The sequence below is a fragment of the Vombatus ursinus genome, unplaced genomic scaffold (genome assembly GCF_900497805.2).
Source record: "Vombatus ursinus unplaced genomic scaffold, bare-nosed wombat genome assembly UNPS02014794.1, whole genome shotgun sequence".
Lineage (NCBI taxonomy): Eukaryota > Metazoa > Chordata > Mammalia > Diprotodontia > Vombatidae > Vombatus > Vombatus ursinus.
This window is the reverse complement of record NW_020954572.1, coordinates 20217628-20240179: the sequence shown is the minus strand read 5'-3', so window position 1 is coordinate 20240179 and position 22552 is coordinate 20217628. Positions and strand designations below refer to the sequence as shown.

At 44.7% G+C, this 22552-nt stretch overlaps 1 protein-coding gene across 1 annotated transcript in view; it reads right to left on the bottom strand.

The window, feature by feature from the left end:
- Positions 1-22552, bottom strand: part of SPTBN5 (spectrin beta, non-erythrocytic 5) — an 87565-nt gene that overhangs the window by 6863 nt on the left and 58150 nt on the right. The window contains exons 45-57 of the mRNA XM_027870196.1: positions 21802-21964; positions 20533-20721; positions 19956-20033; positions 16703-16875; positions 13273-13363; positions 10800-10946; positions 7256-7393; positions 6884-7140; positions 5501-5687; positions 4415-4627; positions 3708-3904; positions 3049-3253; positions 1929-2123 (exon numbers count right to left, since the gene is read on the bottom strand). Coding sequence (XP_027725997.1) covers positions 1929-2123; positions 3049-3253; positions 3708-3904; positions 4415-4627; positions 5501-5687; positions 6884-7140; positions 7256-7393; positions 10800-10946; positions 13273-13363; positions 16703-16875; positions 19956-20033; positions 20533-20721; positions 21802-21964 — 2233 coding nt within the window. The remainder of the gene's footprint in view (positions 1-1928; positions 2124-3048; positions 3254-3707; positions 3905-4414; positions 4628-5500; positions 5688-6883; positions 7141-7255; positions 7394-10799; positions 10947-13272; positions 13364-16702; positions 16876-19955; positions 20034-20532; positions 20722-21801; positions 21965-22552) is intronic.

Genomic DNA, 22552 nt, shown 5'->3' with positions numbered 1-22552 from the left:
TGGCATTATACGTGTGCAGTCTAAGATGGTGGAAAAGAAAAGAGCCCCTTGGGAGGCCAGGAGGGTCAATAGACCTTGGGGGGTGGCAGCCCAGGGGCCAGGGGTGTTGGTGTTTTGTGCAAAAGCCCAGCCACCCTATGCTACTTTCATCTCTCTGTCTCTGTCTCTGTCTCTCTCTCTCACACACACACACACCCTTTATCTTCATACCTTCCAAATACGTAGCAAGACATGAACTGTTTTTTAGAATTATACATCAGAAGCTTTCTTTCTTTTATGAACTAATAAATGACAAGTCCCTATAGTACAAATACAGATCCCAAAATATCTCAACCAATTAACTGAACTGGAGCATTATCAGAGCCTACACCGTTGCTCACCAATGTCTGGATTTAATACTGAACCATAATCACTTTCGAATAATGTTTTAAATAGACACCTCCATACCAAATACTTAATCTCCAGGCTACACGGTACTTCCAACTCTTGAAAAACATGCACTGCTCTGTCATATGTATACAACCCTCTGTGAATCATGGGCAAGTCACTCTCCCACTTTGAGATCTAGATTAACCATCTGTGGAATGGGCACAATAACAATAATACCCACCCCACAGAGACAGATCTCTGGGGGAAAAATTATGTAAGACACATTTTTAAGTTTAATGTGTACTATAAGCATTTTCTCCATCACTTTCTTAAATCTAAACCAGTGGTGTCAAACTCAAATAGAAATAGACAGGGCAGCATATTGACTTAGAAAATCACAAATTAACATTATCTATATTTTATCATATTTTTATTTATTTTATTAAACATTTCACAATCACATTTTAATTTGGCTAGGGAGCAACCAGTGAGTTTTGCAGGGCCTGCAGCTGCTACCTCAGTTTGGATACTTCTGGTCTAGACAAGTAGCAAAACAATAAATATAGTCCTAATTTGTAGTTTTTGCTTATTTCAAAGGAGTAAATACTCATACTGAAAATTTAATAGTCAGCTCTGGTATGAGCTGGTTCCAGCACACCATTGATCAGTCTCTTTCACAGTGGCATGGATAGTTATAGTACCCATCCCACAGAAATTGAATGGGTTGTACTGAAGGGTTTGGTGTGTACTTAAAAAAAAAAAAGTAGGATGAAGCTTGCATTTCACAGTGAGGGAGCGGCCAAAAGGAACACGTGTTTCATCTTTCCTTGATGAAAAGGCCATGGTCATGAACGGGTGAGGACCTGTTGGGTAGGGGCATCACCAGCTCCAGATTTGGTAGAATCTGAGACGTCCCTCTCAAACTTAAGCTCCAGAATCCTGTTAGGGGCTGACAACCAGCTGACCTCACCCTCAAGGTTGGAATGTATTTGCATATTAATGACCAATAGTACAGTGAGAAGCCAGAGCACAGGAAAACTGAGCCACAGGAATGATGATAATAATTGAATAGTGTAAGCTATTATTATTATTATTACCACCTAGCTAATAGTGTTAGCTATTATTAAATAGCTAATGCTTGCATAACAATTTAAAATTTGCAAAGCTCTTTACGTGTGTCCTTTGATTTTCACAACAACCCTATGAGATAGATGCTATTTTTATCCCCATTTTACAGATGGAGAAACTGAGGCAAATAGAGGCGGTTGTTTGTTGTTGTTTTTTTAAGTGACTTGCCTAGGGTCACATAGCTAGTAAGTGTCTGAGACTACATTTGAACTCAGGTCTTCCTGACCCCAGGCCCAATGCTCTCCTTTTACAGATGAGGAAACTGAGGCAAATAGAGGTTAAGTGACTTGCCCGAGGTCACACAGCTAGTGTCTGAGACCACATTAGAACTCAGGTCTTCCTGAGCCCAGGGCCAGTGCTCTATCTACTGCTCCACCTAGCCACCTACTGTGGCCTGTCTGCCCCTCTCTGCAGGTCTGTTTAGCTTGTACCTCTGTGCGGGTCCTCATTGCTTTGTTCAGCTGCTCCCAGGAGTCCTCGATGCGGCTCCTTTGAGCCTGAATCTTGGGGTAGCAGCTGGGGGCTGCTTGTTCCAGGTTGCCAGCCAGCTCGAGAAAGCCCTGAATCTTGGTTGGCCCCAAGGTCTGTACTTCCTTTTGGAAAGCATGGAACTTCTCTTCCAGTACCTGCAAGCGTAGGACCCAGAATTCCATCTTCCCTCCCTGTATCTTTGCCCTGCCTAGAACGTGCCCCCTCCTCCCCTCTGCCTCTTAGAATCCTGGTTTCCTTTCAGGCTCAGCTCAAGCACCACCTTGGACATTAAACTCTTAATCTCTACAGCTGAGGTCCTGGAGAGCAAGGACTATCTTTTACATACAGTAGGCACTTAATAAATGTTTATTGACTGGCTTGACATCTAGTGTAACCCTCCTACTTTATAGATGATGAAGCTGGGACCCAGAGAGGTAGTAATTATCAGAGCTAGGATCTGAACTCTGGTTTCCAGTACCCTCACCCCACAAATCAACTTGTATCTGCTTTGCATATACATATATAACCCATATCAAATTGTCTACCGTCTTAGGGAGGGGGGAGGAAAGGGAGGGAGGAAGAAAACTTGGAAGCCAAAATTTTATTAAAAATGACTGTTAAAAATTATCTTTATATGTAATTGGAAAAAATAAAATACCATTAACAATTTTTTTAATGTGTTTTACATATAACCTATCTAAGAACATAGGGTTGCCAGATTCTCAAGGGCACAGACTACTTACTTTTGTCTAACACAGAGCATGGCCCTAAAGAAATATCTCAAGACTGAATGATCCAATGACTGATTGAGGGAAGGACACCCCACCCACCCCGATAGTATTCCCACTACACCTGCAGCCCAGTGGCACAGGAGAATCTTGGCTGGGCCTGGCCGTCCCTTCATTAATTAATCAGCCCTGGCCCTAGAACACTCAACACGCAGAGCCAGGGATTCCCTCCCCACATCCTGGGGTCCTTTCCCTCCTTGTGCCTTCTTTCCTCACCATACAGTCACCCCGCCCCCCCCTTTTCATCTCTCATCAGGATAGCACGTTGTCACAAGGACTGTGCAGAAGTCACCTTGACATCCTCCAGGTCCTGCCCGTAGTCTTGGGACTCAGCTGTGGCCCGCTTGTCTGACAACCAGGTATCCAGAAGCTGGGCCTCCCGCTCCAGCTGAAAAAGGTGCTGCTGCTCTTGTAGGCATCGCTCCCAGCCCTTGGCCTTCTGCAGTAACCCCTTGTGGGTCTCCCTCAGAGTTTGTAGATGGGTCAGCGCTTTAAGGCTAGGAATAAGAAGAAGGGTCAGCTGGGGTCATCTTGAAGATGGCATCTTTTCTTTCTTTTTTTGTTTTGTGAAAAAAATTGAAGTTAAATGGCTTGTCCAGGGTCATGCAGCTAGTAAGTATCTGAGGCCAGATTTGAACTCAAGTCTTCCTGACTCCAGGGCTGGTGCTCTATCTACTGCACCACTTTGCTGCCCCTGGCATTCTTTCTTCAACACTCGCCTCGCCTCGTGTGCTTATTATCCATGTGGCTTTGGGTTTTTTTAATCCCTGGGACGCAGTTTTTTCATTTGTAAAATGAAGGGTTTATTGAACTAAATGGCCTCGAGTCCCTTCCAGCTCTAAGGTTCTGATCCTACAATCTTATGATGACCTCTGCTGGTTGAGTCCAATTTCTTAGCCATCTCCTTGGCTTATATTTACTCACCTTTCTCCTCTCTGCTATCTTGCTTACCTGTCTGGGTTGGGTCTGCCCTTTAGGCTGGTGCCTGTCTCCTGCAGCTTCTCAAGCCGAGGGTAGAATCCTTCCAGGTCCTTCCTTGTGGCCTCTAGCCTCCGCAGCATGGCCCCAGTGGTCTCCTCATTTTGCCCCAGCTCCTCGTTGTCCAGGAGAAGGCCTTGTTCAGACAGCCAGGATTCTGCCTCGAGGAGCTGAGGAGTAATTCAGTGAGATTAGATTATTGTTCTTAGGGATTTCAGCGGGAGAAAAATTCAAAGGGAGAGAAAGAGTAAGTATAGCCTTATCTTTGAGGAGGGGAGCTAGGTAGTGCAGTGGATAGAGACTGGGCTTGGAATTCATCTGCCTGGGTTCAAATCCAGGCTCAGACACTTACTAGCTGTGTGACCCTGGATAAGTCACTTAATCTTGTTTACCTCAGTTTCCTCATCTGTCAAATGAGTTGGAGAAGGAAATGGCAAATCTCTCCAGTATCTTTGCCAAGAAAACCCCAGATGAGGTCATGAAGAGTCAGACGCAACTGAACAACAACAAAATCTTTGGGGAGCACGCCAAGGAGTTATAAAGGAGAGCTCCAGAGTAAATGAGGGGCTTAGAGTTCCCTTGGGCTCTAAATTTATGATCCTATAATCTAATGTGGTTTATCTCAAAATCCCAGGTCCCTCCTCATTCCTTCTCCTCCTGCCATCTCTCACCCTTCTCACCTCTGTCAGAAACTGCCGGGCCTCATGAACTTGCTGAAGCCTCCATCGTCTCTGCTCTGCCCCACCCTGAAGTCTGCCCATTGCAGTTTTCAGCTGCTGAAGCCGGGCAGCCACCTCACTGGCAGCAAAATGCCCCCCCTGGACTAGCTTGTGACCTGTGTCCAGTACCACCTGGGCCAGAGCCTCATGGCTGCTGATCTCATCTTCCAAGTTCTGTAAGTTCAAAACAAGGGGACTTTAGAAGTCCATGAATCCTCATAGCTCCCCAACACACAAGAACCCACAGATATGTTCCCAAAGACTTTGTCACACCCAAATAGTGATGTTAAGAATTCCTTGCCCTATTCCATTAAAGGTCTCATGGCATGGTTGATAGAAAGCTGAGCTCGAAGTATAGAAGACCTGGGTTCAAATGCTACTTCTGAAAGCAGGGCTGTGTGACCCTGGGCAAGTCACTTAACCTTTTTGTGCTCTAAGCAACTAAGACTACGAGTTACAGAGAAGGTGCCAACCTATATTAGTAGAGGGAATTTCCTCACTCGGGAGTTCCCTATACCAATAAAATTACAGGTCTAGTCCCTGTTCCATATTGCTTCCCTTAGTGCTAGCATGAGAGGTAAGATGGTATAATAGAAAGAGTTTGTATTTACAGGAATTTAGTTTTGAATCCTAGGTCTCCAATGCTACCATTGGCAGTGGGGGTGGGGTGGTATGAGATGAGTGTAAGGAAAGGAGAGAGCAGAAGAGCTGGGTGGGTCAATTAAATTCAACAAACATTCCTTAAGCCCCTACTCCCTATGTGTCAGATACTGGGGTAGAAAAGACAAAAACGAAAACATTCCCTGCCCTCAAGGAGCTTACATTCTACTGATGACCTTGGGCAATTCAGCCTCTCTGGGTCTTAGTTTCTCCATCTATAAAATGAAGGGACCTGGACTGATCTCTATGATCCCTTCCAGCTCTAAATCTAGGATGCTCCGAATTCCCCCTAGAGCTTGAACCTAGCTGTGGAGGTCAAATATCCCTCATCATCCCTCCCCCAACACACAAGTACTCTTTTCATTTCCCAGAGAGGTTGCCGCCTACCTGGTGCTTTTCTTGCAGTTGCTGAATAGCATTCAAGGTCTGTCCATAATCCTGGGCTGTAGCCAAAGGCAGCTTCTCCTGCACCCAAGCCAGCTCATCCTCTACATCTTGGAAGAACTGGTATAGAAGGCTCTTGGCTTCTAGGGTCCCCCGGCGCTCCTGGAGGGATTCCCTTAGATTAGTGTACCTGGCATGGGACAGCCACCAAAGACAGTGGGGGTGAGGAAGGGAGAGATAGCAGAAGACCTGGAAAGTTGGCGTTGGAAGAAGAAACACTCAAACTCAACCTGCCTCAAAACAGAAGTTATCTTTCTCCACAAATCCTCCCTTCTTGCCCGCTTCCCTATTTCTCCCAAGGGCACTACCAACCTTCCAGTTCCCTGGGCTTGAAACCTTGGTGTATCACCCTTAACTCCTCACTCACAGTTACAACACATACGCCACCTATTAATGAGTTTTATTATTTCACCTTCAAACAACACCTCTGACATGCTTTCTCACCACTCACATAATGCCACTCTCTTGGACTAGTGCCCAAGCCTGCGGCTGTCCCTGCCACAAGTCTCTCTCCATTCCAAATCATTGTCCACTCAGCTGCCAAAGGAATCGTCCTAAAGCACAGGGCTGACCACGCTCAGCCTGGCCCCTCATTTCCTCTACTGAGAAAACTCTCCTGGCTCCCTACCATTTCCAAGGCCAAATAGAAAATCCTCTCTTTGGTATTTAAAGCTCTTCACAACTGGCCCCTTCCTACCTTTTCGGTCTTTTATCCCTAATTCCCCTCTATGTATTATATACTTCAGCAACGTAGGCCTTTTTGCTGTTCTTTCCATAAGACATTCCATCTCCTGACTGTACCTACACACTGGCTGTCCCCCAAACCTGGAAATGCTCTTCCTCATTGTGTCTGCCTCCTGGCTGCCTCGGCTTTCTTTGGGTCTCAGCTCAAACCTCACCTTCTAAGCAGGAGCCTTTCTTGGTCCTCCCCTCATCCCTCAATTCCTTCCCTCTGAGATTACCTTCCACTGACCCTATACATATCTTGTGTGTATACTTTTTTTTTTCAAGTTTTCTTTCCCATTAGAATGTAAGCTCCCTGAGAGCAGGGACTGTTTTTGCCTTTCTTTGTATCCTCAGTGCTTAGCACAGTGCCTGGCCTATAGCAAGTGCTTAATACATACTTATTAACTGACAGAAATGAGAGACGGCCTGCAAAGAGAGAGATGAATGGGGACCCGAGGGAGATCAAACCTAAGGTGGGGTTCTCTTAAGACACTTCCCTTCCGGGAAGGAAAAAGTAAAAGCTGAAAAGGATGAGAGTGAGGCAAGAGAGGAAGCCTGGAGTGCAAGAGCCATAGGACACGGAAGGGGGATACTGCCTACCTCTGTAGCAGGCGCTGGGCCTGCTCTTCGGCCTCCCCAGCTCTGAAGTGACCTCCACAGCCAAGGGCCCGGGCCTGGTCCATCAGTGCCTGCACAGCTCCCACCTGGCCCTCCATGGCTGCCTCCAGCTCTGCCTGGGTGGCCAGCAGCTCCTGCACACCTGCTAAGGCCTGTCCACCCAGGGGAGCCCGAAGCTCCTCTTCCAGGTTCTCCAGCCACCTTTCCACCTCCTCCGCTTTCCTCTGGAAACGCAGGGCCTTGGGGGAGAGGAGAGTGTAAATGGGGTATGAGAGGAAGGGGAGGAGGTCCCCTTTCACCATGCCCTCTGGTTAGCCCCTGGCCCCCACCTCCACCTCCAGGCCCCATCACCACCTTATAAGCATCCTGTAATTTGGTTCCCTTCTTGAGGCAGTTGGCCTGCAGCTGACTCCAGAGATCTCCTATCTCTTGTAGCCGCTCCTGAACGGTCTCCAGGGCAGGGTGCCCCTCCTTCAGCAGTTTCTCCCCTTCCTGAAGCCAAAGAGAAGAGTTTACCCACCTTTTGGCCCGGGTGGGGGTGGGGTAGGGATGGTGGCAGAGAGCTGGAATTAACCCCAAGAGCTAGCTGGCACACCTCTGCTTGGGGCGGTGGCAGTCTGTCTGCCTCTTCTGTGGCTGGATCCGGGAATGCTCTTCCTCCTCACCTCTGTCACCTCTGCCTCCTGGCATGCCCAGCTTTCTTCAAGACTTGGCTCTAATGACATCTCCCACAGGGCTCCCCTTGCTGCTGGGGACTTCCCTTCTAAGGTTACCGTCCACCCACCCTGTATGAATCTTATATGTACCTAATTATTTATACGCTGGGCTCCCCCAGCCCCACAATGGAACGTGAGCTCCTGGGAGGCAGGAACTGTTTATGCCTTTCTTTGCATATCCAGCACTTAGCACAGTGCCTGGCACATAGCAGGTGCTTAATAAATTTTTGTTGTTTAGTCCTTTAGTCATGTCCAACTCTTTTTTTGTTGTTATTGTTGTTGTTGTTTTTTTTTAGGCAACTGGGGTTAAGTGACTTACCCAGGGTCACACAGCTAATGTGTGTTTGGTCTGAGTGTTTGGTCTGAGGCCGGATTTGAACTCAGGTCCTCCTGACTCCAAGGCCAGTGCTCTATCCACTGCACCATATAGCTACCCCCTCGCCACGTCCAGCTCTTGATGACCCCATTTGGGGTTTTCTTACTAGATGGTTTGCAATTTCCTTCTCTAGCTCCTTTTACAGATGAGGAAACTGAGGTAAACAGGGTAAAGTGACTTGCTTAGGGTCACACAGCCAGTAAGTGTCTGAGGCCAGATTTGAATTCAGGTCCTCCTGACTCTAGGCCCGGCACTATATCCACAGCTTAATAAGTACCTGTTGACTAATTGTCAACTAATAGGGTGACTCCGAGTACCCCATCTGGCCAATGTCCCTGCATCTGTTCTGGAGCTGTATCGCTTCACTCATTCAACAAGCATTTATTAAGCACCTACTGTATGCTAGGCACTACCAGGTGTTGACTAGTATGGGGAGAGAGACACATATGCATGAACAAAATATAGTAATTCTTTTTTTGATAATTAATTTATTTAGTTTTAGTTTTGAACCTTCACTTCCATAAGATTCTGAGTTTTAAATTTTTTCCCCTTCCCACTCCTTCCCTCCCCACCAAGACGGTGTACAATCTGATATAGGCTCTATATATACATTCATGTTAAGCATATTTTCCCATTAGTCATGATCAAAATACAGTAATTCTTAAAATGAAGTAGTTCTGGAACCACAGTGGGGAGACCAAGGATAAAAGGAAACAGTCCTTGTCCTTGGAGGGGTTAACATGTGCACAGATATGTCAAAACAAAATATACACCAAATGACTATGATGTAATTTTTTTAGGAAGGGGCACTAACAACGGGGGGTGGGGGTGAGGAAAAGCCTTGTGTGGGATGTCGTCTTGAGTTGAGCCTTGAAGGAAGCTAAAGATTCCAAAAGGTGGAGTCAAAGTGGAAGGAAACTAGAGATTCCAAAGGTGGTTGGTAGGGGACACAGCCTGGGCAAATGTGTGGAGAGAGGAAATGGAATAATACATAAATATTATGAACGTGTAAAAATATCTCAGATAAACTGGTTGAAATGAAGAGTGTGTAAGGGGAGTAATGTGAAATGAGGTAGGCTGAAGTCAGACTGTGAATGCCTTCAGGTATTATAGCTAAAAAGTGGGTCTTAAATCCACCATGACCCAGGTACAAGACCCGCCTCTTTCATATACCAGTTATATAACCCTGGGCAAGTCACCTAACCTCTCGTTGCTCTGGGCAATTTCCTAATACTATGAGTTGCAAAGAAGGCACCAATAAGCATTTGGTAAAGGGGATTTCCTCCTCTGGAAGTTCTGTATGGAATATCAGATGAGATACTATTTGTAAAGGGCTTAGCACAGTGCCAGGCACATAGTATGCAATTGAAAAGTGCTTCTTCCCCCCCCCCCCCCCATATTAATATGTCTTCATAGTAAGTTTGTTTGCCCAGGGGTATTGACTGGGGGCCCCTGGGACGCCCTTCTCTATTCCCCTCCCTCCAACACTGTCTAACCGTCCTGCCTCCTCTTTCTGAGATTCATCGACCCTCCCTTTGAGACAGAGCGGAGAGGCAGCGTGGAGTGGAGACAGAGCCAGCAAGACCTGAGGTCAAGTCCTGACTCTGACACGTGTTGGCATGTAACCCTAAGGCAGTCAGAGTTCAGCCCCGCTGGCGACTCTCTAAGACTGAGTCACAAAGAAGGTGCCAGCCTGCGTCGGGTGGAGGAGAGGGTTCCCTCGATCACCAGATCACCGGAACTGCTGAAGCTTCTAGGACAGAGTCAGGCCTAAGCTTTAGGAATATTTATTTGGCAGCTGTAGAGAGAATGCATTGGTGGCACAGCGGATAGAGCACCAGCCCTGGAGTCCGGATGATCTGAATTCAAATCCAGCTTCAGACGCTAGCTGTGTGACCCTGGACAAGTCACTTAACCCCGATTGCCTCCAAAAAAATGCATTGGAGAGGGGAAGAGACTAGAGGCTATTGTACTAGTCCCTGAACTAAGCGGGGTAGTGGTTGTGTGAGTGGGCAGAAGGTGTGGACATAAGAGATATTGTGGAGTTGGAATCAACAAGACTTACTGATTGGATATGGAGGGGCAGCTAGGTAGGCAGTGAGCCTGGAGTCAGGAAGACCTGAGTTCAAACCTGGCCTCAGACACTTACTAGCTGTATGACCCTGGGCAAGTCATTTAACCCTGTTTGCCTCAGTTTCCTAATCTGTAAGATGAACTGGAGAAGGAAATGGCGAACCACTCGAATATCTCTGCCAAGAAAACTCCAAAATGGAGTCAGGAAGAGTTGGACGTGACTGAAATAGCCGAACAACAACAGATATGGGAGACAGGGGAGAGTAAGGAGATAAGAATGATTCTGAGGTTGTGAATCTGGGGAACTGGAAGGATGGGAGTGCCCTTGACAGAAAAGGGAAGTTCTGGGGGGAAATCATAGATGATTGTAGATGTGGAGCTGAAAGAGACCTTCCGGGCCATCGAGGCTGACATTAAAATATCAGTGAGGAAACTGAGGGTATGTAGAGGTTAAATAGCTTGCCCCAAGGTCACACAGTTACTCAGTGTGTGAGGCAGGGCTTGAACTCAGGTCTTTCTGACTCCAAGTCCATCATTCTACTCCCTGGGCCACCCAACTGTATAAAACATCATTTTGGACATGTTGGGTTTGATACGCTTGTAGCAGTCTAATCAGAGACATCCGACAGGTGGTCCAGGGCAAGTCTATGGGGCTCCGACAGCTCTGGCAGCCTACAGTCTGCCGGTATCCCATCCTCACCAATACACGTGTCCTTTCCCTGGGAGCCCTTACCGTTTGCAGTTTCTGAAGCTGGGTAACATTGGCGTCCAGCTCGGCCTGAAAGCTCTGGTGCTTCTGCAGCTGGGCCTGCAGGGTGCTGGCGTCCCGCCAACCTTCATCTAAGGCCACAAGGTTCTTCTCACCCAGCCACATGGACACCTGAAGAAGAGGAAGAACAAGGAGCTTTAGGGACCTGCTGCCATTCTCATTCCCTGCCTTCTAACAGAGATATCCGTGTCCGCCCTTAAACAGGGGAATCCTGTCCTGGGGGATGATTCATAGATCTAGAATGAGCTTAGAAGAATTAAAACTAGATTCATAGATCCAGAATGAGCTTAGAAGAATTAAAACTAGATTCATAGATCTAGAATGAGCTTAGAAGAATTAAAACTAGATTCATAGATCTAGAATGAGTTTAGAAGAATTAGAATTAGAGGGGCAGCTAGGTAGCGCAGCGGATAGAGCACAGGTCCTGGAGTCAGGAGGACCTGAGTTCAAATTTGACCTCAGACACATAATATCTCCTAGCTGTGTGACTCTGGGCAAGTTACTTAACCCCAATCGCCTCACCAAAAACAAAACAAAACAAAAAAACGAAAACAAAAATGAATTAGGATTACAGATGTAGCATGAGCTTAGAATAATTAGATTCATAGATCTAGAATGAGCTTATGAGAACTGGATTCATAGATCTAGAATGAACTTAGAAAAGTTAGAATTAGATTCATGGATCTAGAATGAGTTCAGAAGAATTAGATTCGTATCCTCAATTGATAAATGGTCAAAGGATATGAACAGGCAGTTTTCAGAGGAAGAAATTAAAGCTATTTTTAGTCATATGAAAAAATGCTCTAAATCACTATTGATTAGAGAAATGCAAATCAAAACAACTCTGAGGTACCACATCATACCTATCAGATTGGCTAACATGACAAAACAGGAAAATGATAAATGTTGAAGATGTGGGAAAATTGGAACACTAATGCATTGCTGGTAGAGTTGTGAAATGATCCAACCATTTTGGAGAGCAATTTGGAACTACGCCCAAAGGGCTATAAAAAATGTGCATACCCTTTGACTCAGCAATAGCACTTCTAGGGCTCTATCTCAGAGAGATCATACAAATGGGAAAAGGACCCACATGTACAAAAATATTTATAGCAGCTCTTTGTGTGGTGGCAAAGAATTGGAAATTGAGGGGATGCCCATCAATTGGGGAATGGCTGAAGAAGCTGTGGTGTATGAATGTAATGGAATACTATTGTGCTGTAAGAAATGATGAGCAGGCAGACTTCAGAAAAACCTGGAAGGACTCATATGGACTGATGCTGAGTGAAGTGAGCAGAACCAGGAGAACCTTGTATACAGTAACAGCCACCTTGTGTGATGACTGACTTTGATAGATTTAGCTCTTCTCAGCAATGCAAGGATCTAAGACATCTCCAAAAGTCTCATGATGGAAAATGCTCTCCACATCCAAAGAAAAAACTATGGAGCTTGAATGCAGATCAAAGCATACTATTTGCTCTTTTTTTCCTTCTGTTTTGCTTTGTTTCTTCTTTCTTGTGGTTCCTACTATTGGTTCTAATTCTTCTTTACAACATGACTAATGTGAAAATATGTTTAATAGGAATGTATATGTAGAGCCTATATCAGATTGTGTGCTATCTTGGGAAGGCAGGTAGGGAAAGGGGGAGAAAATTTAAAACTCAGAAGCTTATGGAAGTGATTGTTGAAAACTAAAAATATATAAATTAATTAAAAGATAAAAAAAATTAGATTCATAGGTCTAAAATAAGCTTAGGAGAATTAGTCATAGGTCTAGAATGAGTTTAGAAGAATTAGAGTCAGATTCATAGATCTAAAATGAGCTTAGGAGAATTAGATTCATGGATCTAGAATGAGTTTAGGAGGATTAGATTCAAAAGTCTAGAATGAGCTTAGAAAAATTAGAATTATATTCATAGATACAGAATGATTTTAGAAGAAGTAAGGTCATAGATCTAGGATGAGCTTAGAAGATTTAGAATTAGATTCATAGATCTAGAATGAGCTTAGGAGAATTAGAGTAATAGATCTAGAATAGTTTAGAAGAATTAGAATTAGATTCATAGACCTAGAATGAGCTTAGAAGAATAAGAATTAGATTCATAGCTCTAGAATGACTTTAGAAGAATCGGAATTAGATTCATAGATCTAGAATGAGCTTAGAAGAATTAGACTCATAGATCTAGAATGAGCACTCTAGGCCAACCTCTTCATTTTGCAGAGAAGGAAACTGAGACCCAGGCAGGTTAAGTGACTTGCCCAAGGTCATACACAAGCATCAGAGGCCAGATTTGAACCCAGAGCCGGTGTTCTTTCCACTATACTCCAGGTTTCTTAGTGAGGTAGCTCCCTCGCCATCTCTGCCTCCCACTGCCACCCAGAGCCTGGTAGGACCAGACTTGGCCACTGTATGTAAGGAAGAGAAAAATCATCGAACCTCACAGCAGTCCTGCAGGAATCTCTGTAGCTGCTGGAATCCCTCTAGCTGGTGCCGTCGGGCCTGGATACTCTCCAGCAGCTTCTCCTTTCTGTGAAGGGAGGCACCGTGGGTGATAAAGCTATTCTCTGGGGGCCCAGGGTCAGGAAGGGCAATGGTCTGTGTTATATTATGTAAGAGCACCCTCTGGCATCACTGGGAAGAAATGCCTTGCATAGCTTTCTTTATGAAAAACAAAACAAAGCACTAAGCCTGGAATCATAGAATTTCAGAGTTGGAAGGGACATAGTGGTCATCTAATCCAACCCACACCGGGGAAATTTCACGTTTATCCCAGTTAAATTTCTTTTTAAATAAAAGGCTCATTTCTGTTGATAGCCTTTATTTTTATATAGCCTTAATTTCTGAATATATCCTTTCCCCCTCCTCTACCCAATGAGCCATCCCTTGTAACAAAGGACCAAAGAGGAAGATGGAAGGAAACATTCAGCAAAGAAATCTGACAGTGTATGCAACATTCCACACCCATAGCCTCCCACCTCTGCAAACAAGGAAGATAGGCGTGTTTTCTCATCCCTTCTTCAAGCCAAGCTTGGTCACTGTAATCATACTATGTTCAGTTTGGGACATTGCCCCCCCCCCCCACTTCTTTCCTTCAATTTACCTTGTTGTAAGCATCATGTATACCATTTTCCTGGCTCTGCTAAATTTCACTTTCTTAGATGCCATCATATACCTAGCCTTCCAAGAGCTCTTTTTGTATTTCCTCTAAACATTGATAAATCTTAATTCAATCTTTTGTATATCTGCAATAGGGGTTGGGCACGTGCACAGATGCTGCCTAGTATACTTCATCGGGAAATGCCACCTGAGCGAGTGGATGGGTTCTGTGCATGTCACCCATTACACGTCACAACCACCCATCAGGCAACCACCCTGGCAGGCCTTCTTCTCTCTCTAGGCTGCAAAAGAGAGACGAGGACCCTGGGACTAGATGTCCTCCTGGAAGGAGAAGAGAGAAAGCACTTATACAGGGCCCTTAGAATTCCTCCCTGTGGGGCAGCCAGGCTGTACAGTGGATAGAGTGCAGGACCTGGAGTCAGGAAGACTCATCTTCATGAGTTCAAATCTGGCACCAACCACTTACTAGCTATGTGACCCTGGCTAAGTCATTTAACCCTGTTTGCCTCAGTTGCCTTGTCTGTAAAATGATCTGGAGAAGGAAATGGCAAACCACTCCAGTCTCTTTGCCAAGAAAATCCCAAATGGGGTCATGAAGAGTTGGACATGACTATTTTCCCTCCCCCTCATTTCACAGATCAAACCAAATCTCAGAAAAGTAAGATCAGTTGCCCAAGATCACACCGAGAGTAAACAGAAGAGCTGGGCTTCAAACCCCATTTCTATTAACTCCAAAGCCATCGCTCTTTCCATGCACCCTACTGCCTCTTATATTCATCTCTCCAAAATGAGCACAGCCCATCTTCCTGGAGTCAGGAAGAACCGAGTTCAGATTCGGCCTTACACACTTTACCATCTGTGTGACCCTGGGCAAATCACTTAATCCTGTTTGTCTCAGTTTCCTCATCTGTAAAAAGAGCAGGAGAAGGAAATGGCCAACCGCTCTAGTATTTTTGCCAAGGAAACCCCAAATCAGGTCATGAAGAGTCAGACGTGACTCAAACAACTGAGCAACAAAAATCCTCATATGTAAAATGAGAGCATTGTGACTGGGGTCAGGAAGACCTGAGTTCAAATCTGGCCTCAAACACTTACTAGCTGTGTGACCCCAGGCAAGTCACTTAACCTGGTTTGCCTCAGTTTCCTGATCTGTAAAATGAGTTGGAGAAGGAAGTCTAGCATACAATAGGCACTTAATTAATGCTTATTTCCTTCTCCTACTATTGTAGTTCCTAAATCAAGGACCTTTGTCCAGTATATCATACTGTTTTTTTTTTCCTTAGAGTTCCCAGGCCCAGTGCTTCTTAGAATTAAGAACAAAAACGGCTCTTAGGAAACATAAAGAAGGTCTATATGCTTGCTTCAGAGACAGCAGAGGGAATGGCAAAATCTAGAGACTAGTTCTGTACCACAGAAAGTCTCACCAGAAGCAAGAACATAAGGAGGAGGGGGAAGGAAGGCAGGAATGACCCTCCACAGAAGAAAGCTGGCCAGGGATAGGAAGCAGGCCTCAGACTGAGAAGTGTCATCAAGGGTTATCTTTATAAATGATAATAATAACTAGCATTTACATAGCACTTTAAGCTAAATAAATAAACACTTGGTAGTTAGGTTAGAATCCTGGACCTGGAGTCAGCAAGACCTGAGTTCAAATCCAGCCATAGATACTTACTAGTTATGTGATGCTGGGCAAGTCACTTAACCTCTATCTGACTCAGTTTCCTCAACTATAAAATGGCAATAAAAATGGCACCTACTTTGAAGGGTTGTTGTGAGGATCAAATGAGATAATATTTGAGGAAAAAATGCTTAGCACAGTGCCTGACACATAGTACTGGTAATGTAAATACTTATCTTCCTTCCTTCCTTCCTTCCTTCCTTCCTCCCTCCCTTCCTTATTTTAAGATTTGCAAAGGGTTTTACACATGCTCTCCTCCACCCCCTCTAAGATACTCTGCGATCTAGCCACACTATCACACCACTTCAAGACCCATCTACACTGACTTACTAACAATTCCTCAGATACAACAATCCATCTGGTATCTGTGTATCTGCACTGGCTTTTCTCCATTCATGGGATGCTTTCTCCACCCTCACTTGGGCCCCTCAGTATCTCTGGCTTCCTTAAAAACCCTGATAAAATCCCACCTTCTGTTCACCTTTTCTGGCCCCTCCTCACTCCCAGGCTGAGCTTTGATCCCTCTGAAATCACTTTTCTATATATAGTTTGTAAATAAATAGTTATTTGCATGTTGAGTATCCCATTAGAATGGAAGCTCCTTGAGCTCAGCGCCTGTAAGTACTCAGTGCCATGTAGAAAGTACTTAACAAATGCTTGTTGTCTGACATATACATGTTTTATTATTTTTCTTTTTTCTTTTGAAAGCAATTAGGGTTAAGGGACTTGCCCAGGGTCACACAGCTAGTGTCTGAGGCTGGTTTTGACTCCAGGGCTGGTGCTCTAACCATTACACCGCCAAGCTTCCCCATGTATAAGTATTTTTCAAAGGTGTGTCTATATAGCAGTAAATAATATAGTTCTGGGGAATGACCCATGACAGACAGCTGGAGAGATGAAGTTCAAAGGGGGTGACCAAGGACAGGACATTGATCATTCCTGCCTAGGATTCTGTTCTAACACCCACACAAATTCAACCTATGGAACATCAGTGCCCAGATTTCTGGCTACCATCATCCCAGAACTCCAAGAAAACTCACCCATTGGTGGCCCACTACACCTAAGGGATACCTTGAAAGCACCAGTTGGCATTTGTTGGTGATACACCGGGCCTCTGGGTGTTGGCTCTGATTCAGGTTTAGTGCCATGATTTCCATAGTGCTGATCTTCTCCAGTTGGGTCTCTAGCCCCTTCTCAAACTGTTCATGTTTCCACTGTAAGGTCTCCACGGTGGCCAAGGAATTCTAGGAGGGACAGTTGAGAATATCCCGATTTAGTCCAATATACCTTTCACCTGCCCAGCAATCATTCACCCTACCGAACGGTCATCACTCAATGCAACTATCCTGCTCAAAGAAGCATGGCCTCCAACTCTTAGTTTCCATTCTTCAGTTGCTTCTGCTCTGTAAAGTCTTTCATAATTTCCCCAGTTGTTAAAGCTTTCTCCCTCCTCAAATTATCTTATATTTACTTACCTTTCTAAGTATTCTTGTATTCCTTTCTCCCCTCATAGTAAGGACCTGGAGGACATGGCCTATTTTTTTTTCTTTATATCCTCAATTCCTGGCCAAGTGTCTTGCATATAGTAGGTGCTTCTTTGTAATTGAATTTGTTGACTTGGCTTCATTCGATTTAAGGGTAAGGGTGGAAAAGTTGCTTTCTTGGTACTCATAACTGGCATCTCTCTCTGTTTCATCCCTGTAGGACTATGTCTCCTTCACCAAGTTCCCAGGTCTACCTCAGGCTGCCTTTAAATGCCACCTCTGACATTTACTAGCTTTATTTATCCCCTGACCCTTAATATCCTCATTTATAAAATGGGGATGATAATACCTATAGTATCAATAGTATAAACAGCTTGACTTAGGGAGTAGAAAGCTGGCCTTGGAGCTAGGAAGATCTGGATTCAGATTTTGCCTCTGACACAAACTGGCTATGTGACCCCAAGAATGTCCTTTAACTTCTCAGTTCCCCAAACAACTCTTTAAGACACTGAATAGCAGAGAAACTGCTGGTCTACATGGCTGGGGAAATTCTTTACCTGAAACTCCCTACACTGATGAAACCAATGGTCTGGGCTTATAAAAAAAAAGTGCCTCTCTCATTGGGTTGTTGGGAGGGCCTAATGAGATAATATATGTAAAGTGCTCTGCAAACCATAAATAGCTAGATAAATGACAATTATTTGGCTTGATACAAGGAAAAACTCCTCAATAATTAGAGCTTTCCAATGGAACCGACTTGGGAGACAGTAGGTTGTCCCTTCCTGGAGGTCTTCAAGCAAAGGCTGGATAATCATTTGTTGGATATATTGTAGAAGGAATCAAAATGATAGTAATAATGATAATAATAATAATAATAATAATAGCCAGCTTACTATATAGTGCTTACTATGTGTCAGGCATTGACATAATTTGCAATTATTATCTCATTTGATCCTCATGACAACCTTGTGAGATAGGTGCTATTATCATCTCCATTTTACAGATGAGGAAACTGAGGCAAACAGAGGTTAGGTGACTTGCCCAAGGTCATACCCCTAGTAAGTGTCTGAGTATGGATTTGAACTCATGTCTTCCTGACTCCAGGCCCAGCTGCTTTATCTACTGTACCGTATAATTGCCCTTAGGTGTGAGCTGGACTAATTGGCCTTTGAGGCCCCATCTAACTCTGGGCTTCTGAGATTCTGCTCGCTTGCTATTTGCTCCTTGAGGCAGCCATTCATTTTGCTGTTTGCCTTCTTTGTGACCCTAGAGCTTAGCATGATGTCTGGCACATAGTAAGCACTTAATAAATGCTTATGGATTGATTGATTTCTGGTCTTCACTTCATTGCTCTTCACACACTCCAAGTTCTGGTCAAACTGGACAACCAGCCATTTTCCTTACCCAGCGGCCCCTCTCCCTGTCTCCACTCAGGGTGTCCAACCCCAACTCCCAAACCTCGAATGCATCCCCTTCTGCTTTCTGACCCTCAGAATCCTTCTTTTGAGCCTCATCATACGGGCTCCTCTCCTGGGAAGCAGTAAGAAAGGATCCTTCCTTCCTTTCCAGTAGAATGTACATTCCATGGAGCCAATTCCCTCCCCATCCCCCTTCCTTGGAGGGAGCAGGGTGGGGTGCGGTTCAGTTCTGGAACCATGAAACCAGATAAAGCATTTATTAAGCACTTACTGTGTATCAGGCACATAACAGCACCTGTGTTCAAGACACTGGGCTAGGAACTGGGCAGGAGCAGACAATGAATGAATGAAAAAACATTTATTAAGCACTTACTATGTTCTGAGCCCTGTGCTGACTTAGAGGTATAGATATAATAGTAAAGATAGTCTCTAACGTTGAGGACTTAAATTAATTAATTACAATAAATAGTATTTATATAAATATATTTATAAATGTTATTTATTATATTATTTATTATTTAGTCCAATAAATATAATATTATTATAAATACATAAATATTGATATATAATAAACAATGATATATAATAAATAGTAAAATAATAAAAACATAAATAATGATAAATAAATTAATTCTTAAATTAAGAAGTGTAAAAGTATATGTTTGTCAGCTTTGAGAGATTCCAGAAAGCTGATCAATGCAATGATGAACTATTAGTACCAGAAGACCCATGATGCAACATGCTTTCCATCTCCTGACTGAGAAGTGATGGGCTCAAAATGCAGAATGAGACGTACATATTTGGACAAGGCCAATGAGCAAACTTACTTTGCTTGACTAAGCATATTTATGACAAGGGCTTTTGCTTTTCTTTTTTCTTTTTCATGGTGGGGAGGGGAAGGAATAGGAAAAAGAGAAAATTTATGAAATGAAAAAATTTTTTAAAAGAGTTTGAAAAAAATCAGATCAACTCAGTAATTGCCATTGTTCCTAGACAAAGCATATCGACCAACTTCCCCGAAGGTCTTACTCACCATCCTAATAACTTTCCAAACCAAAGTGACCCTTACTGGCCACCAATCCCCTAAATGTACCATTGTCCCTTTTAGAATTTAAGTTTCTTGAGGGCAGGGACTATCTTTGCTGTTAGATTTGTATCTGCAGGACCTAATACTGTACTTGGCACATAAGACATGCTTGAAAATGCTTTTAAATTAAATTTTGATTCATTCATTGTCTTTGTATTTCCAGGTCTTGGCCTACAAGGAGATGCTTTTATGTGCTTGGTATGCAGTAAGTGCTTAATGAATGCCTTATTTATATCAATAAAGATTTGTTGAATAACATTTATTGGTTTGGTTTGATTTGATCTGAAACACTGGGTTAGCTAATCTGTGCCCCTGTTCCCTCCCTGGGTACCTACGCCCAGATCTTCATTTGCCAGGAACGCTTCTTTGTTGTTGAGCCAACTTTCAATCTGCTCCACGGAACTCAGGAACATCTATGGGAATGGAGAAGCATTTTGGCAGAGGGTCCAGTCCCTGTAGGTAGGACCACACTTCCTATAGGTAGGTAGGGGAATAGAGGCCTGGGGACTGGCCTAGAGCCACAGATCAAGTCAGGAGTGTGAGCAGAATATAAGCCAAGAATTCTGGTTTCTACCTGGCATCTCGGGAGAGGCAAGTTGGTTGTAGCAAGGATTCAATGAAATCCTATCCAACAGTCTATCCCCTTACCCACACGAAGGGGTTTCGGTCTATGACAAGGGCAGGCATGATAACTAGGTCAGTTGCTGAGTTGGATCAGGAGAAATAGACTTGAAGGGTACTGATTAAAGCAGTTGAGAATCACTGAGAGAATCCTTGGCAAAGGAGACCGGTTGGCTTCCCTTTCCGCCACAGTGAGGAAAGGGAGGGGAGCACAGAGAGGTGCAGGTCCTGGTGGGGACTGGGAAGGTAGAGACCAGGGAAGAGATGGGCATGGAGGCTGGTTACACCCACTTGCAAATCCAAGGCCTGCTGTAGCCGGAGTCGATGTTCCTGCCAGTTCTCCTCCAGCCCAGTTAGTTCTTGCTCAAAACTGGCCAGGGCCTGGCAAACATCTGGGGCCATTGGGTGTCCGGCACCAAGCAGCTGTTTCCCAGTGCTTCGTATCAAGTCGATGCTCTCTGCCCTGGCTGATAGCTCTGCCTGTAATAGAGCAGGGCTCAGACCCTCAGGAATTCGTGGGCAGGAAGAATAAGTGGAGAGGGGTCCAGGGAAAATATAGGGCGACAAATCCAAAGGACTGAAGATGAACCAGACTACCCACTTCCTTCCAGAGAGTTGATGGATGCAGAATGAGACATGGCCAATGTGAGATTTTGTTTTGCTGAACTACGAGGGTTTTATTTTTCATTAAAAAACAAAACAAAACTGCTCAATGGGGAGGGAGGCATTGCAGGTAGTAAATGCTTGTAAAAATAAATTAGTTAATTAAAATTTTAAAAAATCATAACGGTGTGCCATATAAAATTAAGGTGGTCCCATTATTTCTCCTTGTTTAAAAAAGTGAAATGTCTTGGACTGTGTGTATGGTGGTGGTGGTGGTGGTGGGGAGCGGGGAAGAAAATGAACAGCAGCTGGGAGGGTGGCATGAACAAGGGGATTGGGGAGAGAGGACTTGGAGAAATATGGGGGATGGGAATGGCTTGAGTCAAAAATTAGTTCAGTTCAACAGTTTCAGTCATGTCTGACTGACCCCATTTGGGATTTTCTTGGCAAAGATACCAGAGTGGTTTGACATTTCCTTCTCCACTTCATTTTACAGGTGAGGAAGTGGAGGCAAACAGGGTTAAGATTTGCCTGGTTTGCTATTTCCTTCTTTGGTTCATTTTATAGATGAAGAAACTGAGGCAAACAGGGTTAAATGACTTGCCCAGGGTCTCATAGCCATTAAGCGTCTGAGGCTGGATTTGAACTCATGAAGATGAGTCTTTCTGACTCCAGGCCCAGCACTCTACCCACTGCACCACCTAGCTGCCCCCCAAAAATCAGAGGAGCTGGGTTCAAATCCCACCTCTGACATTGATTGGCTGTGTGACCTTAACCTCTCTGGGACTCAGTTTCTTCATTTGTAAAATGAAGGAGTTGGAGTAGATGACCTCTGAGGGCCCTTCTACTTCCAGATGTATGATTCCAAGCTGGGGGCAATGGTTAAGTATATGGGAAGTCGAAAGAACTGAGACGAGAGAGAAGAAGCTGGCACTGGGGCAGGGGGTGCCCACTGACCTTGAGCTCCTGGTGCTCCTCCATCATTCGTCTGGCCTCGGCAGGACTGCTGGGAAGGCTTCCTATCTCCATCTGGGTCTTCAGCCCTTGCACCCAGCCTAGCAGTTCTCGCAGCATGGCGTGTAACTTCTGTACTTGGTAGGAAGAATCCAGTTTCTCCCTCCTGCCCACAGGGATGATCAGTCAGCCCCAGCCAGAAGTGTAACTAACACAGGGTCACTGGGGTGTTGCCCCAAGGCACTGACATGGGAAAGTGCTTCTTCCTCAGGGTGGTCATGTAGGGGGAGGATGCAGGACCTGTAGGAGGCTAAATCTTGGAGGAAATGGGTCTTCCGTCCCCCCGTCCAATGTCAGCGACCACAAAGAAGAGCACTGTTGCCCAGCCCTGGTTGCTCCCCTGACCAGGACTCTGTAACCATCGCATCCCTTTTTCTGGGTTATGCCTCCTCTTCCCCCACTCCCCAATTCTGGCTTAAATACGTCTGACCAGATCAGATTATCTGTGTACTAAACTTGGGGTGTCCTGGAATCTTTGTTTACTGTCCTCTACCACTCAATTGAAATTGCCCTGGATTATTTCTCCTGAAAATGCCCAGCTCCTCTGTCCTGCTCTTCTCTCTTATCCCTTCTCCCCTGCAATGTCTTCCTCTGACACATGCAGTCACTGCTAAAAATGTCCTTTGGGGCCATAGATCGGGGTAGCAATACAGGGGTCTAGGGGAACTGAATGGGCTGGGGCAGAATTCCCAGG